General features: G+C 44.5%; 1 protein-coding gene across 3 annotated transcripts in view; it reads right to left on the minus strand.

Moving 5' to 3' along the window:
• Window positions 1-19,171, minus strand: part of Sephs1 (selenophosphate synthetase 1) — a 28,774-nt gene extending 9,603 nt beyond the window's left edge. The window contains exons 1-7 of one of the 3 annotated variants that reach the window (XM_041630771.1): window positions 18,856-19,171; window positions 16,058-16,331; window positions 11,808-11,911; window positions 9,883-9,990; window positions 8,624-8,778; window positions 5,818-5,908; window positions 3,858-3,957 (exon numbers count right to left, since the gene is read on the minus strand). In XM_041630771.1, coding sequence (XP_041486705.1) covers window positions 3,858-3,957; window positions 5,818-5,908; window positions 8,624-8,778; window positions 9,883-9,990; window positions 11,808-11,911; window positions 16,058-16,250 — 751 coding nt within the window. In that variant the 5' untranslated portion in view covers window positions 16,251-16,331; window positions 18,856-19,171. Of the gene's footprint in view, window positions 1-3,857; window positions 3,958-5,817; window positions 5,909-8,623; window positions 8,779-9,882; window positions 9,991-11,807; window positions 11,912-16,057; window positions 16,332-18,160; window positions 18,291-18,855 lie in introns of those variants that run through there. The other 2 variants (XM_041630772.1, XM_041630773.1) reach the window with 2 other exon arrangements.
• Between the last annotated feature and the right edge of the window lie 5,206 nt (window positions 19,172-24,377).

Here is a 24,377-nt window from a genome sequence, read left to right on the forward strand (position 1 = left end):
TGGGAAAATATATTTGTGGAAGATTTGGGCATTCTTGCTTTAAGCTGAGTTAAATTTCACGAGAGATAAAGGTCCATGCCTAGCCTGCTTTTGGATTTGCGTGTGACGTCCATTTGTTCCAGCACCATTTGTTGAGAAGCCCATCTGCTGGCTGCCAAATGCAGCAAATTTCTACACAGCAAATACTGTAAGACAGTAGCTGGAGGAATGGTTCAGTGGGTAAAGCACTTGCCATGCAAGCGTGAGACCCTGAATTCAGATCCCCAGAACCAGCATAAGGCCAATGGAGCATCTCCATTTCTAGCATTCCTCTGGGAGGCAGGGATGGGAATTTCTCAGAAGTTCATATATCTGGCATATGCAGCAGCAAATGAGATCTGCCTCAAACAAGCTGGAAGGTGAGGGCCAACCGACATTGTCCTCTGCCTTTCATGAAATCCCACGGCACCCACATACCCATATTCATACAGGTAAGGGGGTGGGGGGGCAGCAGTGCATAAAAACTAAAAACAATGCTTAGGGGTTTTAAAGGAGCCATGAGAAGTGTCCCTGCTTAATTATAATAATATAATTACTAATTAATTAAGATTAATAATTCTATTTATATTAGAAAATAATAATTTTTAAAATATTTAACTGGTGTGAACACCAATAAAACAGTGTAAGGTGATTAAAGTAGGGCTGGAGCGACAGCTCAGCATGTAAGAGTGATTACTGCTCTCCCAGAACTCAAGGATGGTTCCCAGCACCTATGGCAGGAGGTGCACAAACTCTTGTAACTCCAGCGCTAGGGGAGCTAATGCCCTCTTCTGGCCTTCAAGGGCACCTGCACAAATGTGTTCATCCATACAGATACATAAAGACACACTAAAAAAATAAAAAAAAAAAAATACTTAAACTGTGTCAAGGATTGCCTTGTATATGTCAGTCATTTGGCATAAGCTAGAAACTGCCCCCATAAAATCAGGCTGCATAAAATAGGCTTTGATTCCTACCACAGCATAAAACTTGGTATGGGGATACACACCTGTTATTTCAGCACTCAGGAGACAGAGGCAGGAGGATTAAAAGTTAAGGTTGTTGGAAGCCAGTTGAGGCTACATGAGATTGTCTCAAAAAAACAAAACAAAAATAAAAAATCATAAGCAAATGAGTGATTCATTTCACACTGAACACTTAATTAATTTGAAGTTTAAAAAAAGGTGCCCCTCCCCTGACACTTAAGTTATATCTCTGGAGATACATTGTTAAAAGAATCTGAGGAAGGAGGGGCATAGTGAGCACACCTTTAATCCCAGCACTGAGGAGATAGAGGAAGGCTGATCTCTGGGAGTTAGAGGTTAGTCAAGGCTACATAGTGATACTTGATACTTTGTCTCAAAAAAAAAAAAAAAAAAAAAAATCGGGACAATTGATAGTTCATTGTCTTTGGGATGCTATCATTCCCCAGTGATGACTGACTCTTACCACAAAAAACAACCAAAACCAGCTAAACTCTCATGGCTATTATCACAACTGCAATGTAACAAGTAATTTGCTTAGAATCCTGGTTGTAATTAGATCCAAGTGTTTGGGGAAAATGGGGGATGTCCGACAGTGTACACTGTATATCACTAATGGAAACACTAAATTAGAAGCGTGGAAATCTGATCAAGAGATCTGCTGCCATATAATGCCCTGGCTATATGTATATATACATATGTGTGTATATATACATGCATACACACACATACAAACTCCGATCCAGTTTCAAAAGGGCTCATGATGAGCAGATGGAACATCTTTATGTTACCTGGCCAGTAAGTCTAAATACAAACACCTGAAATGGGAAAGTTTGGATTATCAGTTAATCACACAAATGACAAACTGAGTACATCTGAACTCAGTTTTCAAATGCCTTGTCCTTCTTGTAATGAACGATTAGCTTTAGAATAGTCTTTCCTAGGGCTGGAGAGATGGCTTAGAAGTTAAGAGTGCTGACTGTTCTTCCGGAGGCCCTGAGTTCAATTCCCAACAATCACAAAGTAACTAACAACCATCTATAATGAGAGCTGGTGCCGTCTTCTGGCATGCAGAAATAACACTGTATAAATAATGAATAAAATCTTTAAAAAGAAAAATAAGTCTTTCCTTGGCATATTTTGAAGCCTGGAGGCAAAATCTGTTCAGCCAGGGTAATTTTACTATACCCCTTACTTACAGGCTTTGTCTATGGCCAAAGCAGCTATTTTTCTACAACTAAAGCAATAGCCAGGGCCAGGAAGAAAGCAGAGTCAGTGAAGTACAAACTCAAGCCCCAGAATCCAAGTGAAAACCCTGTGCCTGGTGCCATATGCTGGGGAGATGGAGACAGGTGGATATATAGGGTTTGTTGCATAGCCAGCCTAGCCTAATGGGTGAGCTCAGGTCAGTGAGACCCTGCCTCAAAAAGGTGAAGGGCACTTAAAGTTGACCTCTGGCCTCTACACAAACATGCACACACTTGCAAGCACCCACCTATTTAAATATGTAAATATATGTGAAAGAAAAAGTAACATTTGACATTTGTACGGCATCCTGGTTTATCATATTTTATGTGATTGCAAAAAAAAAAAATATCCTCCATTCAAGTAAAACAAGCCACTATCTCTTAACTAGTTAAAGGTCATGCACTAAATTTTGTGAAGTGATTGGAATGAGTAATGGCCACCATAGGCTCATATATTTGAATATTTGGTCACCAGCAGATGGAACTGTTTGGGAAGGATTAGGAAGTGTGACCCTGTTGAAGGAAGTGTGTCACTGGGGCCAGGCTTTGAGGTTTCAAAAGTCTAAGCCATTCCCAGTTAGCCCTGGCTCACTGCCTCCTGCTTGTGGATAAAAGACATACGCGTTCAGCTACTGCTGTAGCACCATGCTCCCTGTCATGATATGAAATAGACTCACCCTCTGAAACTAAAGCCTCTAATACCCTTTCTTCTGTAAGTTGTTGCCTTGGTCATGGTATTTATTTTGAAACAGCCACAGAAAAATTAAGAGTTCATTTCACAACTGAAAGGGTAAACTGTTTCTTCTGCAGTTTTAAATTAAAAAATAACTACGTGTATGTGCACATGATAAGATGTGTTCTTAGAGGTCAATCCCCCAATAGAGTAGCAACTGAACTCTGATCTTCTGCAAGAGCAGCTGACTCCCTTAACCCACTGAGCCCCCTCTCCAGCCCACCTACTGTTTTGTTGGTGGTGTTTTTTGTTTGTTTTTCGAAGTCAGGGTTTCTGTGTGTAGGCCTGGCTGTCCTGGAACTCATTCTGTAGACCAGGCTGGCCTTAAACTCAAAATATTTATCTTCCTTCTGCCTACTGAGTGCTGGGATTAAAGGTGCGCCCGGCCCTACTGGAATTCTTATACCCTGACAACTGGCTTGAAAGAGGAGGAAGGCACATGTGGACACATAGTGAGAAATTATCTAACAGTTACATCTAACACTTTCGGACTGCTGTGTACAGGCTCTCCTTGACTTACAACAGGGTTCAATGTGATGTTACTTTCACATTAAAAAGTTGCCAAGTATTAGGGAGCTGTCATAAATGAAACTATAAATCAAATACCACCTGCCTATCCAAAACAGGCTTTTCACGTGTCTGTTTCCTGCAAGCATTAAACATTGTTTTCAGCTTAATAAATAAATAAATAAATAAATACCACCTGTCTATAGATTCCCAGTAGTAATCTACGGAACCAAAGCAGGCACCAAGAGAAGATGTTTAGTCACCAGCCATTCTCTCCTCCAGCCTAGGTTTCCTTACTTTTCGTATGACTGAAGAGCTAGAAAAAAGACCACTGTGAGTTAAGACTGGATGTAGGCAACTAAACCTTACCTGTCCTGTTGAGTCGTGCCATGTTCATCATCGCTTCTTGGTATGCCAATTCTACATCTTCTTGGGTGACCACTAGCTTAATTTTATTCCATTTTTCAGGCTAGCCATAGGAACACAGGTGAGAAAGAGAAAAGGAAAATGTGATTCATCTTTATTTCTAAATACTTGTTTTCTTAGTCATCTTCTGGGACTGGGGTATGTGTGATATGTGTGCAGAATGCTAGTGATCAAACCCAGGGCCTCACAGATGCTCAGCACCCTGAGCTACACCCGAGTACTGGGAATCTTATTTATCGAGTGTGTGAAGACACAGAAATGCTCTAACACTGCTCTTCTGTGATTAGTGTTCTCCACTGGAACGACCACCGCGCCACTGTCTGCTTAGCCCACATTTCCACAGTGAACTATCAGAGCATGCTGGACCTGTAACCCTCTCTTCTGCATCAACACTGGTCAAGGGCTGAGGTGCAGTTCAGGCAAGCACTTGACTAGTACTCACAACCTTGAGTGCTGTAACAAAAACAGAATTCTTCCTATGTCCTTGGCTCACTTCCCCATCTCCTCTATTAGGTAAATGGCTTTTATTTTTTACATTATACTTTTTATTTTAACTGACTCCTGCAGTGAAGCTATCTTGATGCAAATAGATGTGAAATTTTCAACTGTCCATGTGGATAACAGCCTTGGGTGAGCAAACAAGGTATCATCAAAAAGACAAAAAGGCCTTGTCTGATTTTCAAAGAACTTACAGCACCATGATGTAAGGTTCACGGCACAAAGATAGCATGGACCACTAATCAATCATGTAATTCATGCATTCATTCACCTGCCTTGAACTACACTATAGACAATACCCAGGGTGCTGGGATGAGGACTTAGTGGTAGAGCTCGCCTAGCATACCCTTAACCCCATTACTCCCACCTCTCCCAGAAGCCACTCTGATATCTGTACCTGTCACTCCTTGACTGTCAAAAACCAATATCCTCAGACTATAGATTCTAAAACTATTTGACAATTACATCTGACCTTTATTAAATAACAACAAAACCCAAAACAAAACCAACCCCAAACATTATGTTGCTACACAGTATGTGGAACTTGCTTTTTAAAATTCTGAGTACTCACCAAAAATAAATAAATAAATAAATAAATAATAAAGCAGTGGTGTCTGAACCAGAAGCCCTGCGATTTCCTAGTGACTATATCAAGCTGATAAATGGCTGATAAATGATAAGTTTTTATTACTCTTTCCCAACTACTTCTCAAGATGGTGGTTATAGAAATTAAACCCACCATGACATGAGGGGAGAGCAAAAGTTTAGTGACTGGAGCTGTCAACAACAAAACCCCAGAACGACAGCTCTGTGGGGTAACGCTCAGGAGAACCAGCCCTCTTCATTCTCCAGGAAAGAGCCACACATCTAAATGTTTTCAGTTACTAATCAATGGAAAGGCAACACTAGCATATCACAACAACCCAGACCCTACGACTGACATGTCAACAATTAACCCTATTTATATCATTTCAATCCTGGGCTCTCTTCTCAGCGCGCACTTGGTGACTAACAACTGTTCTAGAGGGACCCAGCGCCCTCTGCTGGTTTCCGAGGGCACTGCATGTGTGTGGAGCAGACTTAAATGTAGACAAAACACCCATATACATAAAATATAAAAAATTAATGAATTTGAATTCATGTCCCAGAATTCTCGTCCATATAATATGATGCCTCAAGATGGGCCTTAACTCCTTCAAACATTACATTATTAAATTTTCATTTACAAGAATATGGATAATCCATCTAAGGACTTTACTGATTAACTTTACAGGGGTAAAAATTAAAGTTTTCACTTCCCAAACCTTCCACCAACTTAAAACAAAACTTTGAAACTGAAAAGCAACTCTGAGAGCTAACTGTTCAGCTCACCTCCACCCTCACTTCTAAACAGCTCTTTACTTACAATATCCAGCCACTGGTGTACAGCAACTGCAACTTGTGTCCCCAGCGGTTTTGTCAGGACCAGCACATCCCCTGGTACTGCGTTATCTGGCCTGAAGAAAAGAAAAAAAGAGCATGTTCTAGTCAAACTAACCAAGGAAACAAATTCAATTTTAAAGCAAAATGGGAAATTTTGCTAAAGAGCATTTTTTGTACTTTATTTTTGATGTGTGTATGTATGTGTATGAATGCACAAGTCTATGAATTTGGGAGAAACTAGAAGTCAATATTGGGTGTTATCTTCAATCTTTCATCACCTTATGTTTTTGGTAGAAATAAGTTGAATTAAGATGTAAGAGTTGGCCAATGGGAAATTAGAGCTAATGCAGGCAGTAATTTAATTAATACAATTTCTGTGTGATTATTTCGGGGGTTAAGCTAGCCGGGCGCCCAGGACAAAAAGCAGGTCCTCTCTCCTTCTACACAGAAGCAGGTGGATCTCAGTGAGTTTGAGGCCAGCCTGGTCTACAAAGAGAGACTTACTATAGATATAATCTACATGGGAAGTAGAAAGTAGAAAAAGACAAGATCTCCTGAGTAAATTGGGAGCATGGGGACCTTGGGGGAGGATTGAAGGGAGGAGGGAAGCAGAGAAAAATGTAGAGCTCAATAAATATCAATGTAAAAAAAAACCCGGGAAATGTGACCGATGTGCTCAGCTTCACACTTATGAGTAAGACCCAAACCACCAAGCAGAAGCTGGGCCCAGTGCTACCCACTTGTCATCTGAGTTCCGTGGAAGACGACGGCAGGAAGACTCGAGCCTGCTTTACACAGAAGCTCTAAATAACAACTGAGAGAGGAGAGTGTGTTCAAGTGAGCAAGGGCTGGAGCTCAACAGCAAGGCCATTTCCTTACACACACACACACACACACACACACACACACACACACAAACAAACCACCAAACAGAATAGCAAAGATTTCAGTCTGTTAATCCACTGTCAACAGGATATGGAGAATCTGGTCTATTTGTTCACTGCTGTGGAGTGGAGCCTGGTAGAGCCTTTATGAAGGGCAGGCTCCCATCATGACTGGCACATCCCACCTGACCCAGCGATTCCTAAAACTCGTCCCAATGACCTGCTCTACGGCTACTCCTGGGTGCTAGTTATATTATCAAAAGAACCAAACATAACCAAAATGTCAACAGCAAATACACAGAACTAGTAAGAGGATGTCTGTGATGGCAACCTTGGGGACAGCACAGATCAGGTGGGAATTCTTCTTACATCTTTTAAATTCTGACTCAGGTTAACATAAACATACTACTGACTCATCAGAAACTGAAGAGCCAGCAAGATGGCTCAGTGGGATGGGTTCAGTCTATAGGACTCATGTGACAGGAGACAATCAACTCCAGCAAGTTGTGTCCCATTCCCCCCAAAATAAATAAATAAATAGTAAAATAAATGGAATTTGTACTAACTTCAAAAAATAGGACAGGGTGCCTTTCCTTACATGTTTTGGTTGTGAGTCTATTTTTTAACAGCTCAGCCACCTCTCCAGGCTGAGGGTGCCTTTTCTTAATAACAAAGATGGAAAGTGACCAACTGTGTTGAGATCCATCTCAAAGAATGCAGAGAAATGCTCTCCCCACCTCAAAGAAAGCTACAAGATGTCTGAAATCACCAGTCATCAAAGAAACACAAATCAAAACCACAGTGGGATGCCACCTACACTCCCTATGCTGGCTATGAGCAGAGTGACATCGCAGAACAACTTCCAGAAGGGATGTGGGGTGTGTGCATGCATACACAAAATAACAAACTGCACCTCAAGTGCGTTCCTAGTAGTAAGAGAAAACAACCTGAAACTCCAATCAATGAGCAGAACTGTGCTATATACAAACAAAAGCTTATTTGGCCATCAAAACGCATTATGGAGTCAGGTGGTGGTGGTGCACACCTTTAACCCCAGTACTTGGGAAGCAGAGGCTGGTGGATCTCTGTGAGTTCAAGCCCAGCCTGGTCTACAAAGCAAGTTCCAGGACAGCTAAGGCTACATGGAGAAAAACCGTCTGGGAAAACAAAACAAATCAACAAAAAACTATATATATAAAAAGATGTTCTACAGAGTATGGTTCCATATATAAAGGTGCTCAGAGCAGGCGAATCCTTACAGACAGGCTTGTTGTGAGGAACTAGAACGTGTTGGGTGCTGAGAGGATGATGGCTGCTCAAGCCTGTACCCACAAAGCCGATTTTAAATGCTGACATGGAGGTAGAGCTCAGCGGTAGAGTACTTGCTTAGCAGACATAAGAAGCTGTGTTTAATCCCAAATACAACAAACAAAACCAAACCAGAAAAGATGTCAAGGCAGCACTTACCTGCAATTCCTGTACTGAGGAGGCTGAGGCAGGAGGATCATGAGTTTGAGGCCAGTATGAGATACAGAATGACACCTTGTCTCAAAAAGCCAAATCAAAAAAATAGACAAATAAAATGCTGAATAACGTGGCATATATTTTTGCTAAGTGAAATTTACAAGGTCTAAAATTGCTGAAAAATAGGATCAAAGTTCCAATATATGCTACATAATCTATGAATATAAAAGTATTCTATGTTAATATACTAAATGAACCCAACCAAGATGTATATGAAGAACTAGCTGTTTAAGGGACCCTGGTGATTCTAGACTCTGGGCAGGCCAAAATTCACTAAACTGCACACTTTGAACGTGGACTTGTGCAGCAAGTGAATGACACCTTACTGTATCCTGAGAGAGAACAAGACAAAGACAGGTTCCGACATAAAGGCCAACTTACATGATAAATTCATTGGGCTGGCAGACAGTTGTGGCGACTCCTCCCAGAACAATCCAGGGGTTTAACACTGTTTGACCGCCAGTTACAGAGGTTCCCGCTTCCTCTGCCGCATCTTTAAAACCCTGTATAATTAGCGGTATCACTTTATCCCTTTCCTAGGGTTTAAAAGGACACAGATGAAAAGTCAAGCAATTCTGTTCAAAACCCAGAAAAGATGGTTCTACATCTGTAGTTATCAAAAAAAATTAAAGAAAAAACCCTCAGAGAACCAAAAGCCAACAGACAGGGTAGGGAGTGTTTCTAGCAATCAGCATGTTATCAGATGCAGCAGATGCTGGAAGGTGTTATAGGTACAAAGCAAACGGAGCAGGTAAGAGGAGGGAGCATAAAGCCATTTGCCCACAGACTGATGACATTAGAAGTCAGCTCTCAGCCAGTCCTGAAGAACACCAGACAAGCTAACTACACAGACACACGGAGCCCTGTTTTCAAAGAGGCTTTTGTTTGGTGAGGAACTGTGAAGTAACATCCTCAGCAAAACCCTTGTCAGGACAACTAGCTACTACTGGTCAAAGCACACTCCACTAGGCAAAAAAAAAAAAAAAAAAGGAACAGAAAACTGTGTTATCATGACAAACTGGTTTGGGGGGGGCATATGGAAAGATAATGGAAACAAAAACACACCTTGCCAAAACAACCTTAATAATGGGGCTGGGGAGATGGCTCAATAGTTAGGAGCAGACTGCTCTTGCAGAGGACCCGAGTCTGGTTCCCAGCACCCACATGGCAGCTCACTTCACAACTGTCTAACTACAATTCCAGACACACACATGGTATACTTACATACATGCTGGCAAATACTCATGCACATAAAATAAAAATAAGTAAAAATAACCTAAACAGGAATCTACCCCTGGTTCAAAGAACAGGTAAAAAGGACAGGCTACTGGGTGGTACGTGGGGGCCTTGGCCCGCAACAGAGACCACTTGATATCGAAGTGCCCTCAGTTCTGAGCCAGCAGGGCAAGGCCTGATTCACAGGCCTGGTACTATTAGTATAGCCAAGCTTTATTAAGTCTCCACAAAAAAATATTTAGCTTTTTGCCAAGAGAGGAAAGGAGGAAGCAGAAGAAAAAGAGGCTAGATACTCTTATTTTAATTTATAAATGCCCCAAAGTGAAGAGCTGCAATACTCGAGGCCATGTTTGGAAATGTAAAATGAAATCAAACCAATACCAGTGAGTGAGCCTCTGACTTACCCTGTCAGTCATCTTATTGCTGACTCCAAGGAGCATCAGCATATTGTCACACTCCGTGACGCCCATGGCATAGAGGTCACTGAGGACATTAGCACATGCTATCCTGCCCTAGGGAGAGAGCAGAGACGTGAGAAAGCAGTCAGGGATTTCCCATCTGTAGAACAAAGATGGAGTCTACAACACAGTGGCCTCCAAGAACTTGGGGCTTTCCAGGAAGGGCAGCTCCCAGGACAAGACTCTCAGTTGGTTACCTTCACTTAACTGCCCAGCCACCCACTCACCCAGCTCCTCTCACTAGAGTAGAACACAGAATTCACATTCTTCCTCATACTATGTTTCAGAGCCCTGGCTGATGATGGGGTGGGGTCAGGATGAGATGCAGTAGCACCGACGGTCCTTCTGAGAGACCAGAGTGAGAGGACTGATTCAGTCACCAAGAGGTGAACTTGGAAACCCACACTTAGCAGACCACAAGGAAGGGCTGCCTTGGCTACTATAAAATAGGAGATGGGTTTTGTGTTATTAGATTAAGAAACTTTTGCAGCTTCCTTTTCAAATTGTAAGAAATTAAGAAAATAATCTTGTTTGAGAAACAAAAATAAGAGAAATAAGAAACATTCAGGTTTAAAGTCAGATTGAAAAAAAGCATTTCCCAGGATGGATTCTGGTAGCTTTGCCACTGGAGGGACACATAGGTGTGCTGCTTTGCAGGGAATATACTTCCTAACAACCTGTTCACTCACACTGTACCCAAGAGAGAAATGTCCCCATTTTCTTACCCTATGGCCTGAATTCCTACATGTAAAGCTCGATCCCTGTGTCCTTGCCACCCAGGAAGGACACCTGGCATTTTAAACAGGTGGGATATTCCCATTTATTCACTGGCTTCTCTTGGGTGGTAGAGAAGTAGGGCTAAAGAATAAGCAGAATAAAAGGCAGCTTGCTGGCTGTAAGCATATAACAAATGACTGGAAAATGTGTCTACACAGTAGCTAGAGCTTCGTGTGTGTGCAATGCATGTCTTCCTTAATCACTCGCTACCTTATTTTTCAAGACAGAGTCTCTTATTGAACCTGGATCTCAACAATTCAGCTAGCCTGGCCGGCCAGCAAGACCCAGAAGCCTGCCTGTCTGCTTCTTATGCCTGTGGGCATAAGGACTAGATGTATGTGTTGTCTAAACAGCTTCTTAAATAGGTGCTGGGGTCTTCACACTTACATGGGAAGTGCTTTTCCCACTGAGCCATCTCCCCTGTCCAGTAGTTAGAACTTTAATTCAGTGATCTGCTAGATTACAGTGTGGCATATAATACAGTACTAAGTAGGCATGCAGGTAGCAATACATTTACGCTAACATTTACAAGAATAAAAGTTCAAGAAATCCAATTGTTAGTAAGCCAGGTATGGTGGGAGTCTGAGGCTCTACAGAGAATTCTAAGACAGTCAGGACTACACAGAGAAATGCTGGTGTATGTGTATATGTTGGGGGGAGATGAAAGTCCAATTGTGATGAAATTTACAAGTTCTTTTTTGTGGGAGGAAACATTAAAAATTAGTGTTATTACAAAGTATAGCAACATTTCCAGCCAGAAAAACCCAGGAACAGTAAACTTTATAAATGTCAGAAAGCCAGGTAAAAGGAAAGAGCTCAGAGACCACAGCTGCTGAATGCACTTTCAGGCATAAAAGCAGCAGAGAGACGTCCCTGTTCTACCTGATACATGCAGTGTCAAGTGTGAGAGGAGACATGTCAGCCTGCCGTGACTGCAGGAGTCAGGGGAGGGTAATATAATTGAGATATAGCAAAAGTGGAAAAACACAACAAACACAAAACTCAAACCCAAAAGCACACACAAAACCCAGCCAAAATCAAAACCAAATGCATAAAATAGTTCCAATTACAAAAATGCACAAGACCAAACTTACCATCATGTAGGGGTCGTCGACAATAGGATAAATGTAATCTGTGGTTTGAACCAAGGAAAGCCCACCATGCCTCAAAGGAATGACACAAGTATCCATCCCAATGCCTGGGAAGATGGACGTTGCCAGCAACCAAAAAAATAAGAAGAAAAGCATTTAATCTTTTTTTTTTAAATATTTATTTATTTATTATGTATACAATATTCTGTGTGTGTGACTGCAGGCCAGAAGAAGGCACCAGACCTCATTACAGATGGTTATGAGCCACCATGTGGTTGCTGGGAATTGAACTCAGGACCTTTGGAAGAGCAGGCAATGCTCTTAACCTCTGAGCCATCTCTCCAGCCCAAGCATTTAATCTTGTATGAGCAACATTTTGCAGGAAGATTTCTACAATAAGACAGCAAACTCCACACTGCCAGCTAAACTATGTATGTGCCATCAAGAATCATAACTGAAATAAATGTAAAACATAACCAGCATAGGATGGAAACATGAATAAGTAACCAAGATGTAATATGACATAAAATTTGAACCTTACTAAGGCCTTGGACATTTTGTTTTCTTGTATTATTTTATATTCCTAAATCATTTGATGATGTCTTTTTTCTCCCCCTTTTCTATATTGTTATTCGAGATAAGAGTCTATGTAGCTCTGGCTAGCCTAGATTCATGTAGACCAGGCTAGTCTCAAACTGTCAGAGATCAGACTGCCTCTGTCTCCCAAGTGCTGGGAATAAAGGCATTTGCCACCACACCTGGCTTATAAGAACTTCTTTTAAGATGACAACAATACAAATGGAGCTGTTGTTATTTTACTGATAGTTATTTTGAAATATTATTGCCTAGATGTTGTTATAACATACTAGATATTGTTCTATTTTCCCAAAAGTATGTATACTATATTTCCATATAGAAAACGTCAGTTAGTATATAATATAAATATAATACATTTAGCCTAAATGAAATGGTAAAGGACAAAGCAGGAATTCAAAGTTTCTAACCAAGTGTGTTATAAATACCATATCTGTATAATTCAAGTATTTTAGTGTCTCCAAAGAACTTTCTCTCTACAGCATATTTTTGTATGTGCACATGTATGCACCCAGAGGCAGAGGACAACATCTGTTTTCTTCCCCAATCTTACTCTCTACCTTGCTTCTTGAGACAAGACCTCTCACTGGACCTAGACATAACCAATTCACCTTCAGCTAGGACGGCTGGCCAGTGAGCCTGTCCTATCTCTTTTAGATAACATGGTACTATATTGCACTTGGTTTAGAAATAACTCCAGATGCCCTCTGGAGTGACAAGCTGGGGATTTAGTAGATGCTGGAAAAATTTTTCGAAAACTCAGAATCTTATTAAAAAGACAGCCAGCCCTAGGTTATGACTGACAATGTGCTGGTTATTTTTTGTCAACATGACACAATCTAGACATCCCTGGGAAGAGAGAAATTCAGTTAAGGAATTACTTTCATCAGACTGGCCCAGTAGGCATGTCTGAGGGGCATTTTCTTGATTGCTCACTGATTGATATAGGAGGGCCCAGCCCACTGTGGGTAGTGCCATTCCTGAGCCAGTGGCCCGGGGTGCTTAAAAAAGCAAGCTGAGCAAGCCAGTACACAGTACTCCTCCCGCTTGGCATCCCGTGGTGAAGAACTGTAACCTGAAAGCCAAACACCCTTTCCTCCCCAAGCTGCCACCAAGATGGACATGGTGTTCATCATGGCAACAGGAAAGCACACTAGGGCCACATCCCTTTTCCATAAGGAACAAACAGTATGCAGTTGAGGCTTCTACTCTACTGTTATGCCACCAAAGCAGCCATAGACAGTATGTTCACACGTGAGGGAGGCTGCATTCCAGGGTGTTTTATTACAAACACATGGCAGGTCAGATTTGCACCTGGGACCACATGTGTGAACACTAATATAAAGGAGAGACCTGGGTAAGCTGGATCAGAGGCCAGAACCACTGCATGGAGTTCAGACTGGACAAGCCGAGAGAAGCACGTGGAAGAGGAAACTGCCCTGAAACTTGAGTATGTAGCTGACAGCAAGAGCTCAAGGTGCCATCCTGGACTGTGGATGGTAGTTAAGTTGGCAATACATGTAGGGTCAGGACATACATGACTGACAAGAGAAGATGAACCTCTACAGAGAGGATGCAGGCTTCCAGGCATATTACCAATAGGGCTTCATCACAAAAAGGGAGTTAGGAAAGTATCTGGGGGAGGCTGGGGCTATAGCTGAGAAGTAGAATAGGCCCGTCTAGCATTCTCACAGCCTGGGTTTGATCGCGCGCACGCACACGCACACACACACACACACACACACAAACACCTCGCTGAAACTGTAAAGAATGGATAAGTCTGAGATGGGTCTTGAAAAACTAGAGCTTCAAATTGAGAGCCAGGGATAGTTCAGGTAGAGGAACAGGGGTCCTGGTCCTGGGCAGGTTAAATGCAAGACTAAGAAGTTCAGAACAAGCGATGGGAAATTCTAGGTCCTCTCAAAATAACTGAAACCATGTATCAAGAAACGGAATACACTCATCATAATGTATACCAGTAACACATGCTTGACAGCTGTCTCTCCAGTTCTTAACATTCCTTTATTTAGTATGCTGGCTAATTTTATGTGAACTTTACACAAGCTAAAGTCATCTGAGAGGAGGGAACCTCAACTAAGAAAATGCCTCCACAATGGGAAAGTTGGCCCCACACCTCACCATGCCTGCTGGAGAGCTGGCCCTGACCCTTGCCTGAGGTAGGAAGTCCTGGTGGAGGCCCAAACCCAGGGCCATGGTTTGGTCCATCCCAACATCTACCCCATCTATGACCTGCTGAAGCGTGTGAAGGGACTGGTCCTGCAGAACCACAGCTGGAAGGTCTCCATGTCTGGGGCAACAGCAGGATATCTGAAGTTTCAATAAGGAAGGGTTCAGCACTGATGGTGTAGCAGAAGCCAGAGGCCTTGAACCAGACCAACAACTCATCACAGCGAACAATTGCAAGCAAAAAGTATACTGTGTGACACACCACAGCTCTCAATGCCACTATGACAAATGACTATATTATCATGGAGAGGTGGGAAAAGACAGAGGAGCAAAAGTTTTTGCTATTATTTTGTTTCTTTTTGGTTTTTTTTTTGGGGGGGGGGGGTGGCGCTACAGGGTGAAGCCGACATGGAAGGACTGGGAAATGAGTGGAATTGGGGTACATGATGTGAACTTCCTAAATAATCAAAATTTTAAAATTACGTTAAGAGAAAAAGAGCCTCTGCATCAACTCCAGCCTGTTTTACATCATGCATATAATAAAATACACCCAAAGAACTGTGCTTCAGAGCATAGAATTTCTTCTGAGCTCTGTGTTTGATAAAGGGAAACCACTAATGATAGAGAGAATTGAGAAAAGAAAACATCATTGCCCTTGGCTCCACTTGGCACTCTGGGGTCAATTTCAAATTCATGCTGTCTTCTTGCCTTTGTGTGTATGTGTGCAGATGATGTGTATGGATACAGATGCACATGTGTACATGCATGTGTAGGTCAGAGCACACCCTCAGGGTCAGCTCTCAGCAAAGTCACTGGACTGTGAATCAGCAAGTAGGCTAGGTTGGCTACAAGTCCCCAGGAACACACTTGCCTTTTCCGTATCTGCCCTGGGATTACAAGCGCACTCCAATACTCTCTCTCTCTCTCTCTCTCTCTCTCTCTCTCTCTCTCACACACACACACACACACACAGAGAGAGAGAGAGAGAGAGAGAGAGAGAGAAAGAGAATTTTAAAGAAATGGATGCAGAAGCTCAAACTCACTGAGGTCCTCAAACTTTACCAAATGAACTATTTCCCCAGTCTTCTCTCCTGAGCCTGCAGTAGTCAGTAGTCTTGTGTGGTCCACCCTCAAGTTTTCAACCCAAACATCCTGTAAAGGATGGCACTGTCCTTAAAGCAACACCTTCAATAGGTCAATGAAGCCACATGACATTGTAGAGGCCATTTGAGAAAACAGAAAGGAGTTTCTGCTTATCCTCAGCCAACGGGAAAATAGTCTTACTGTAGTATGATGTCACACATATACTCTATAATTTAACAGTTGCCAACCACATACCCTGATGCCTTCAAATTCTTCCTTTCAATAAGAGACATTACTAATTACACCAAACAAAGCAACACGGGGAAATCTGGTATTGACAGCTGACCACACTTCTGGGTGGCACTGTATCAAAGAGATAGTATACATACCAAGCCGTGGCATAACAGCTCCCAGAAACTGCTCATCTTCTTGGAAGTGGTTCTCTTGTAAAGATTCCAGCAATTTCTGCAAGACATCTTGGGGCACTTTGCAGCCTGTGCCTTTCAGTTCAGTAAACCTGGTTAGGCGGAAGCTCTTGTCCAGTTCATAACTTTCCGGGTTAAAGGACTCCCGAGTAGACATGGTTCTGGGGCCACACTCTTCACAGTTCAGCCCCTCCCCTCCCTCTCTTTTGATCCACTGCGCTTTCTACTTGGGATCCACCTAGGCACCAGCAAAACACAAAAAGACATTGTTAAAAGACTCTGAACTGTATCTGTCAGGAATCAAGTGAATGAACACACATTAGGGAAGGTACGAGGACTGGAACTGCCTAGACCACAGGGAAATACTTGTTGGTCAAGCTGGAGTACCCGATGATGGGTACCATCATGGATACCTACTGAAGCCCTGAGGCGGGAGTGTGGTTATAACGGTGGCTCCCCCTGCCACTTGGGCGGTTAACTAAAGTTCTTCTGGGTCCATGGCTAAGAGAACTAATATTCACTATGTAATAGTGAACGTCTATACTTCAGAAACCAGCGGTGCTAGCTACAGTGACTTTTCTGGAAAACTTCTAGCTGTCTTTCTCTCGCCATCAGAAGCTGCAGAAAGTGGGCACAGATGCAGCCCATGGATTGTTTTGTTTTGGTTTTTTTTTTTTTTCAATTGAGACAGAGCCCTCTACATAGTTCTGACTGTCTTGGAATTCACTATGTAGACCAGACTGGCCTCACAGGGATGAGCCTCCCTTTGCTTCCCAAATGCTGAGATTAAGGGATCCACCATTACACCTGGCAAAATTCTTCAAGATCCTAAATTCTAATTTTAAAAACAACACTGTGCCAAACTAACAGTCTTGAGAAGTCACTGAAGAACACTACTTAAAAACAAACAAACAAACAAGAAAACACCCAAACACTTCCAACAGCTGCAAATACAGTAAAGTCTGTGTTCAGGAGGGTGCATGTAAAGTTCTCTGATGTTCTGATGCTTTTAGCATTCCTAGAAAGCAAACATCCCGCCCAACAATCCAGCACACATACCATTAACTAAACACACTACTCCTCATTCCTAGCTCGTTACAAAATGAAACAGTATCACACGAAATCACTAGTATTACAGGTTCTGGGTACCACTCACTGCACTTCTGGCACATGCTCTTCTGTTTGCAGCCTTCCATCCAAATCAAAATTGGTAAGTGCTCCCGGGGTTTACAAACTTTCTGACTGATGCTTTATTGGGCATAGGATTACATACACCCTAAGTTTTAGGGCCGATTTCTCCTATAAAATTTATGATTGAGAACATAATTCCCATTTACAGAGTTTTCCATCCCCCGGGAAGCATATCACTCATTTAAAATAAATTTCACAAAGCCCAAATTTGGGCAGCAATCCAAACGGTCGTTACAAACATAACGTGAGCAATGATTTCAGCGGGAAACTACACAGACTTCGCACATCATTCAAAGAAGCCAAACTTCTCTTGCGGACAGGATGAACCGAGCACGTTAGAGAGATGGGAATGTTGAGGCTAGTTTGAAAAAATGCAAATTACAATTCAAGTTCGAAGAAAAGTTTGGAAAGGGAGGAAAAAAGTCTTGCATTTAACCCTACGTCAACTCTACCAGGTACAAAAACGGAAAACTGCATTTCATAAGGAATCTTTTCTTCCTACCTCCAATCCTATGCCCTCAAGGCAAAGGAAGGAAAGGGATTCTGAAGAGTCCCTTCCTTTTACACGTATTTTTCTATACTTTCTGATTAGGAAAGTTTAAAAAAACAAAACACCTTACATCAAGGAAACTCAGTTCTAAAACTCAAGTCTAAGGAGACCTAAATCACACGGGCTTAACCGCAAAGAAAACTCGAGCTATTTGGGGGATGAAATTGGGACGTGCTTTGGGGGGGGGGGGAGTAAATCCGACCTGGAAGCCACATGTTTACACCTTTAAAACAATGACATGAATATTTAAAGATCGCGTTTAACCCCTTCGCTCCCGCACGCGGGGCGGGCTCAGGCAACAGGGCGCAGCGGGGCAGCAGACCTACCTCACCGCCAGGCCCCCGGCCCCGAGCATGCACACAGGCCCGGGAGCCGCGTCGTGCCTGCCGAGGCCCCGCGCCCTCCATGCGGCCGGACGCGGAGGATGCCACCCAGGGGACACCTTAAATCGCGGGCTGCCGCCTTTAAAGGCACGGCAGGCGCGGGCCGCGTCCTTTGTACCGTGCGGCGACGCGGGCACGGCCATGCCACGCCACAGGCCCGGCGTCGCCGCAGCCGTGGTGACCGTCGCCGGCGGGGACCGCAGAGACACGAGGGCCGGGTGGGGGCGGGGAGGCCCGAGGCGCAGCGCCAGGACACCGGAGGCCACGGCGCTACGCGCGCGCGCGCGGGCTCCCCGGCCGCGCCGCCACACAAAAATGTCGGCGGGCGAAAAGATTAACCCCTGCGTGGCCGCCGCCGCCCTCCCCCTCCGCTCCTCCCTCCTTTCCCGGCCCCGCGTGCCGCGGCGGCGACGGCGGAGGAGGCAGCGGCGCGGGCGGCGCTTCTTTTTAAAGCGGCCCCACCAAACCCTGGGCTCGGCCCCTCTCCAGGCAGGGCGCGCGAAAGGCCCCGGTGCACGGCTCCCCGGCCGTCCCGGGCGGCTCGGAGGGGGATTTGCAACGGCCGCGCCGGGCCTGCGGCCCGATATTCCCCTTTAAGCCTGCTGTCTCGCCCCCCCCTCGCCAGGCCCGCCGCTTACCGGCTCGCTTTGCGCCCTCCGCCTCCTCCCGAAAACGGGCCGCGGCGCTCCCACAATGCACCGGGCGCGCCGGGCTCCCTTAAGCGTCGCCTGAATAAAAATGCTGCTCCCGGTGGCGGCGGCACGGCCCCGCGCTTGGACGCCGCGTGGAGCTCGGCCTAGGCTGGGCGCGGTCCTCCGGGAACCGGGCCGCCGCGCTCCCGCCGGCCGGGCGCGCGAGGGTCCCTTTAAGAGCGGCCACCTCCCTTTAAGAGGCGGCGGGCCGGTGGCCTGAGCGACTCGGTGTTGCTGGTGGCGGTGGCGGCGGTGGTGGTGGCTGCGTGCGGCCCGGGAAGGGGGCGGGGGCGCTGTGCAGAGGCCCGAGCGCGGCAATGATTGGTCTCGGGGGAGGGGTGGGGGGTTGCAAACCCAAGGAACGGTGGCATCCGTTGCATGATCCCAAAAAAAAGAGGGGGGTAGATTGATTTCAAAAGTTGCGAGTTGCATTTGTAGCAACCTTGAGTGATGGGGCCACCTACTTTCCCACTCCACCGATCCGCGGGAAAGGACCAGAGTGTTTTTTGCACAATCTGGCCGGGTGCGACCGCTGCAACACCCACGGGACGCAGTACCTGCTCCCGGATCTCTGCTGCTTCGAGACAGTGACCGTGGGAACAATTTGCAGAGGCGTGCAGGAGCCAAGGACAAACGCCTTAGCTCCAGTGAGACATTTGAAAAATCAACTTAAACCCGCGCTTCATTCTCAGTGACTCCCATCTTTTCCTCATTCTATTGTTTAAGCGTAGCTCCGCAGTTCATGCGAGTCCCCGTGGAATGTGCAATTGCCCTGTAAAGTTTCTTGAATATTTGATGCGCATTTGGTGGGATTTGGGGGTTATATTGCCCGGTTGCATCATTTGTTCTTCCCGTGTCCTAGTAAACATGGCAGACTAATACCGTGTGCTTGAATTGACATTGGTGATGCGGTTTCACTTCACGAAGTAACTTCAGATTTCCGACTTTGTAACGCGTTGCGGATGCAAAGTGCCTTCATTCGAAGGACTTCCCTGGAAAGCTGAGCAGCGCGAACTTGGTTTGGGCTACGTTCTCGTGTTCCAAGTTATTTGAGAGCAGAATCGTTGGGGGTAACCGAACAGGGCTTTTATGGCTGCTTTAGGTTTGCACTCCACACAGATGTCCTTTTCATCCCCGAAGTTGCCACTTTCTTAGGGCTGGAATCTAGGATGCCAAGTGTGGCCAGATGGACGCAGGCGCCTCCTGTCTTTGTGTCTTTTCTCCACAATGCGTTTGGGAGAATACAGCAGCACCTGGGCTCGGTAGCGTTAGATTTCTGAACATCGAACATGGAGTTTTCTGTGAATGGTCAGGAGAGAGGGCGCAAACACAATCACCAGGTACCACTCTAGGACTCCGGAACCAGAGGAAAAGAGTTATAAGGATACCTTTGTCCCTTTCTGCCTTTTAAATGTGAGTTTGCGTTTTTGAACGATGTGACTTTTTTTTTGATCCTCAGTTTTAGAAAAGTGATTCTATTTATTTGTTTTGCAGAAGGTTTCACGATGAAAGAGAGAAAAAGAAAAGCTTTGGGATGTGGAGGATTCACGACACAGCAGAGGTCAGTAGAGATTTGTGTGTCACCACGAGGAGTTTTAGCTCTGGGATTATGTTAAAGGATGCTCCTTCCCAGCGGAGATGAAGAAGCCATGCTCTAGTTAGGGGGTTATTGTGCTAATGAAACGGTGCTAAGTCTGCTCATGGATTTGAACGGAGAGTGAGGGGGGAGCCACCAAAGGAAAGGATTTGATGTGACTTAATGTGCACGGAAGAGAGAAGTAAGCATCAAATCCCCCAGTTTTTAATTTTGGGAAGTGGATGACTCATGAGTGAGTGATACTTCTGAGCGGAAGCCACTGGGAAGCAAACAAGTTTTGGGACTAAGTGCAGCCTTCCAGGTGCTGGGTTCTATACCTGCTGAATACTCCAGGTAATGGAGAAGCCAGTTTGGCATTTGAGAGGCAAATCTCCATGTCATCAGCAAGTAAATGATACCTTAAGCCTCAAAGAGAGGTAGGATTAATGCAGAGGGAGATCTCCGGAAGGAGCACAGTTGGAAGTGCAAGACCTGGGTGAGCCAAGGCTCATCCCTGCCTGTAGGTAAGCAAGTACCTCCAGATGCATCCCTTTCTCCCCCTGACCATGGGCTGGAGAGCTTCAGCAGCTGGGAAACAATTCTCTGCTTCTCACAGTCCTGGGGATGGAACCCAGGACCTCAGGCGTGCTAGGCCAGAGTTCTACCTCTGAGCTCTACACTCTAGCCCCAAGACAGTTCTCTGACTCATCTGGAGCAGCACCAGACATGTGACTAGCTAATCCAGTGGGCCACTGTCCCTCCCTCCTGTGCCCCATGATTCCTTTCCAACATGTATTACTTCATTACCACCTTCCCGCCAAGCCTTTTTCCTGTCAACCTGTTCTTCTGAAGGTTCACCTGAAGAGCTAGCTCCTCAGAAGCCCATTCCAAGGAACCACCTCCCTAATATCCCCAGATCCTACTGACTCCATCTGAAATGGAGTTCCTCTGGTTTAATAAGCTAAGATTTATGAAAAATAAGAATTTACCAACTAACCTCCAAAAAGTTACATCTGGCAGGTGCAATGAGTTGGGTTGTATCCTCCCATCCTCAAAAAGATATATTAAGTCACACCACACTGGCACAGTACATACGAATGTGACTACATTTAGAAATAGGGCTAGCCGGAGTTTAACTTCCCAGCACATGTGAGGCTCTGGGTTCCAGCCCTAGCAATGTCAAAAACAGTAGTACAAAGGAACTCTTGTAGAAATGGGGTCTTTGCAAATGAAATCAAGTTAAAATCAATCAGGATAAATTCAGATGGGTCTTAAATCTAATGGCTGGTAGTGTTCTATGAAAAAAGAATCAGGATGGGGAGATGGTTTCGTGGGAATGTTTGCTGTACAAGCCTGATAACCTGGGTTCGAATCCCCCAATCCATATAAAAGTCCACTCAACACACTTAAAAGCTAGTGTAGGTGTCTGTAATACCAGCGTGCTTACAGTGAGGTAGGAGGCAGCCAGCCTGGCTTTCACAATAACAAAGAGATCTTGTCTCAGATAAAGTAGAAAAGCAAAGGCTGGCACCTAAGTTTATCTTCTAGCCTTCTGCATGTGTGCATCACTCATGATATGCAGGCAGTTACACAAACATACAAAAAGAAAAAAAAAAAAAGAGGGGCTGGAGAGATGGCTCAGAGGTTAAGAGCATTGCCTGCTCTTCCAAAGGTCCTGAGTTCAATTCCCAGCAACCACATGTAATGAGGTCTAGTGCCCTCTTCTGGCCTTCAGGCATAACGCAGAAAGAATATTGTATACATAATAAATAAATAAATAAATATTTAAAAAAAAGAAAAAAAGAGAGCCAGACATGTTGGTACAAACCTGTAATCCCAGCACTTGTGAAGCAGAAGCAGATCATAGGTTTTAGCCCAGCCTGTGCTACGAAGCGAGACCTGTCCCAAAACAAAACAAAAAAATAAAAGTAAGGAAGAGTATTGGAGAGAGGTCTCTTAAGAGCACTTGATGCCTTTGGAAAGGACATGAATTTGATTTCCAGCACCACAAGGTTCATTATCTCTAACTCCAGTTCCAGAGGATCCAATGCTCTCTTCTGACCTCCTTGGGCACCAGGTGTAGTTGGCATTTTCTTTGGGTTGCCAACCAGCTCCCAAATAAAGACAACGAAATTTATCAAGAAACAGGGAAATTTATCAAGAATGAATGCTTGGCTTTAGCTTGGGCTTGTCCCACTAGCTCTTTTAACTCAATTTAACCAGTTTCTACTCATCTGTGTTTTGCCTTGTGACTGTTTTCGGCTCCCTCCACGTCTGGATGGCCCCTGGAGTCTCCTTGTCTTCTCTTTTTTTCTCTCCTGAGCCTAAATTACTCCTCCTTCCTACTCTCTGCCTGAAGCCCTGCTTTTACTTCCTCCCTAGCTATTGACTGTTCAGCTTTATTAAAACAGTCAGGTGCCTTAGGCGGGCAAGGTAAAACAGCAACAACACATCTTTACATCTTTGCATGGTTAAATATTCCACAACAACTAGGCACGGATGTGGTGCATATGTAGATTTGAAGAATGGGCACATACAAGCGCTATATGAAGACAATGGCCACAAGGAACTAGCCCCAGGGTAGCCAGCTAACACTAGCTTCTGGAAGAGACAAGGAAGGTGTCTTCCCTAGAACAGAAGGAACAAGCTCCACCACAGGGACAGATACAGTTCAGCACTGTCATCTTCTGCAACCTGAGGAATGTCCCATGATTGGTTAGGGAATTTGACCCAGGTAAAACCAGATCCTCAACTTCCACACAAAACAATCTCAGGACTGCTCAGAATTGGAGAGTGTTAAAAACAGACAGAGAAAGAAAAAAAGCCACCCAGAGCATGAATGTGGGCTTCTCAAGAGTTATGGTATATTAAATGGCATTTTAAATGCATTTTTTAAAGATATTTATTTATTATGTGCATTGGGGTTTTGCCTGTATGTATGTGTGAAGATGCCAGATTCCCTGGAACTGGAGTTATAGACAGTTGTGAACTGCCACGTAGGTGCTGGGAATGAAGCCCAGGTCCTTTGGAAGGACAGCCAGTGCTCTTAACTGCCGATCCATCTCTATAGACCCTAACACATCTTAAATGGGGATGGGCCGTTAAGAGAGAGGTGCTCTGGGAATGAAGGCACACGCAGTGTAGTGTGTGTGTGGGCTCCTCAAGGGAGAGTAGCAACTAAGTGTCTTAGCAGTAGACTTGTGTATCTTTTTGTTACTTTCAAGAAACATCTCAGAGGGTCGCTAAGAAATTTTTCCCTTTTCTCTCTTGGATGCCTGATAATTCACTCCAGTGGTGCCTCCATGAGATTACAATCTGATTAGGTCAATCTAGATGTTATTAGCATTGCAGAAGGGGATCAGGACATGTCCCTTTAGTGTAAAGGACTTTTCTGATATGATTCTAAGAAAATCACAGCTTTACAGCTGGAAGGGAGAAGGGCATTAAGTAAATGTTGACTATGTTGAAATTCTTTCTAAAGATTTAATTTAGATTATGCTTATGTGTGTGTGGGTATGTGCATGTGGGTGCTGGTATCTGAAGAAAGGAGGCAGTCAAATCTCATGAACTTGGGGTTACAGGCAGTTGAGAGACACCCAGCAGGGGTGCTGTGAACTGAACTCGGGTCCTCTTCAGGAGCAGTACACAGTCTCACTGCTGAGCGGTGCAGAGTCTCACTGCTGAGCGGTTCACAGTCTCTACTGCTCAGCGGTGCACAGTCTCACTGCTGAGCGGTGCACAGTCTCTGCTGCTGAGCGGTGCACAGTCTCTGCTGCTGAGTGGTGCACAGTCTCTGCTGCTGAGCGGTGCACAGTCTCAACACCAGACACATTTCCTTTTTATCTGAGATAGAGTCTCACTATGCAGTTCTGACTGGCCTGGAACTCATGTA

This window comes from Microtus oregoni, unplaced genomic scaffold (assembly GCF_018167655.1).
Source record: "Microtus oregoni isolate MIOR12 unplaced genomic scaffold, Mior012 000035F_ref0000213, whole genome shotgun sequence".
NCBI lineage: Eukaryota > Metazoa > Chordata > Mammalia > Rodentia > Cricetidae > Microtus > Microtus oregoni.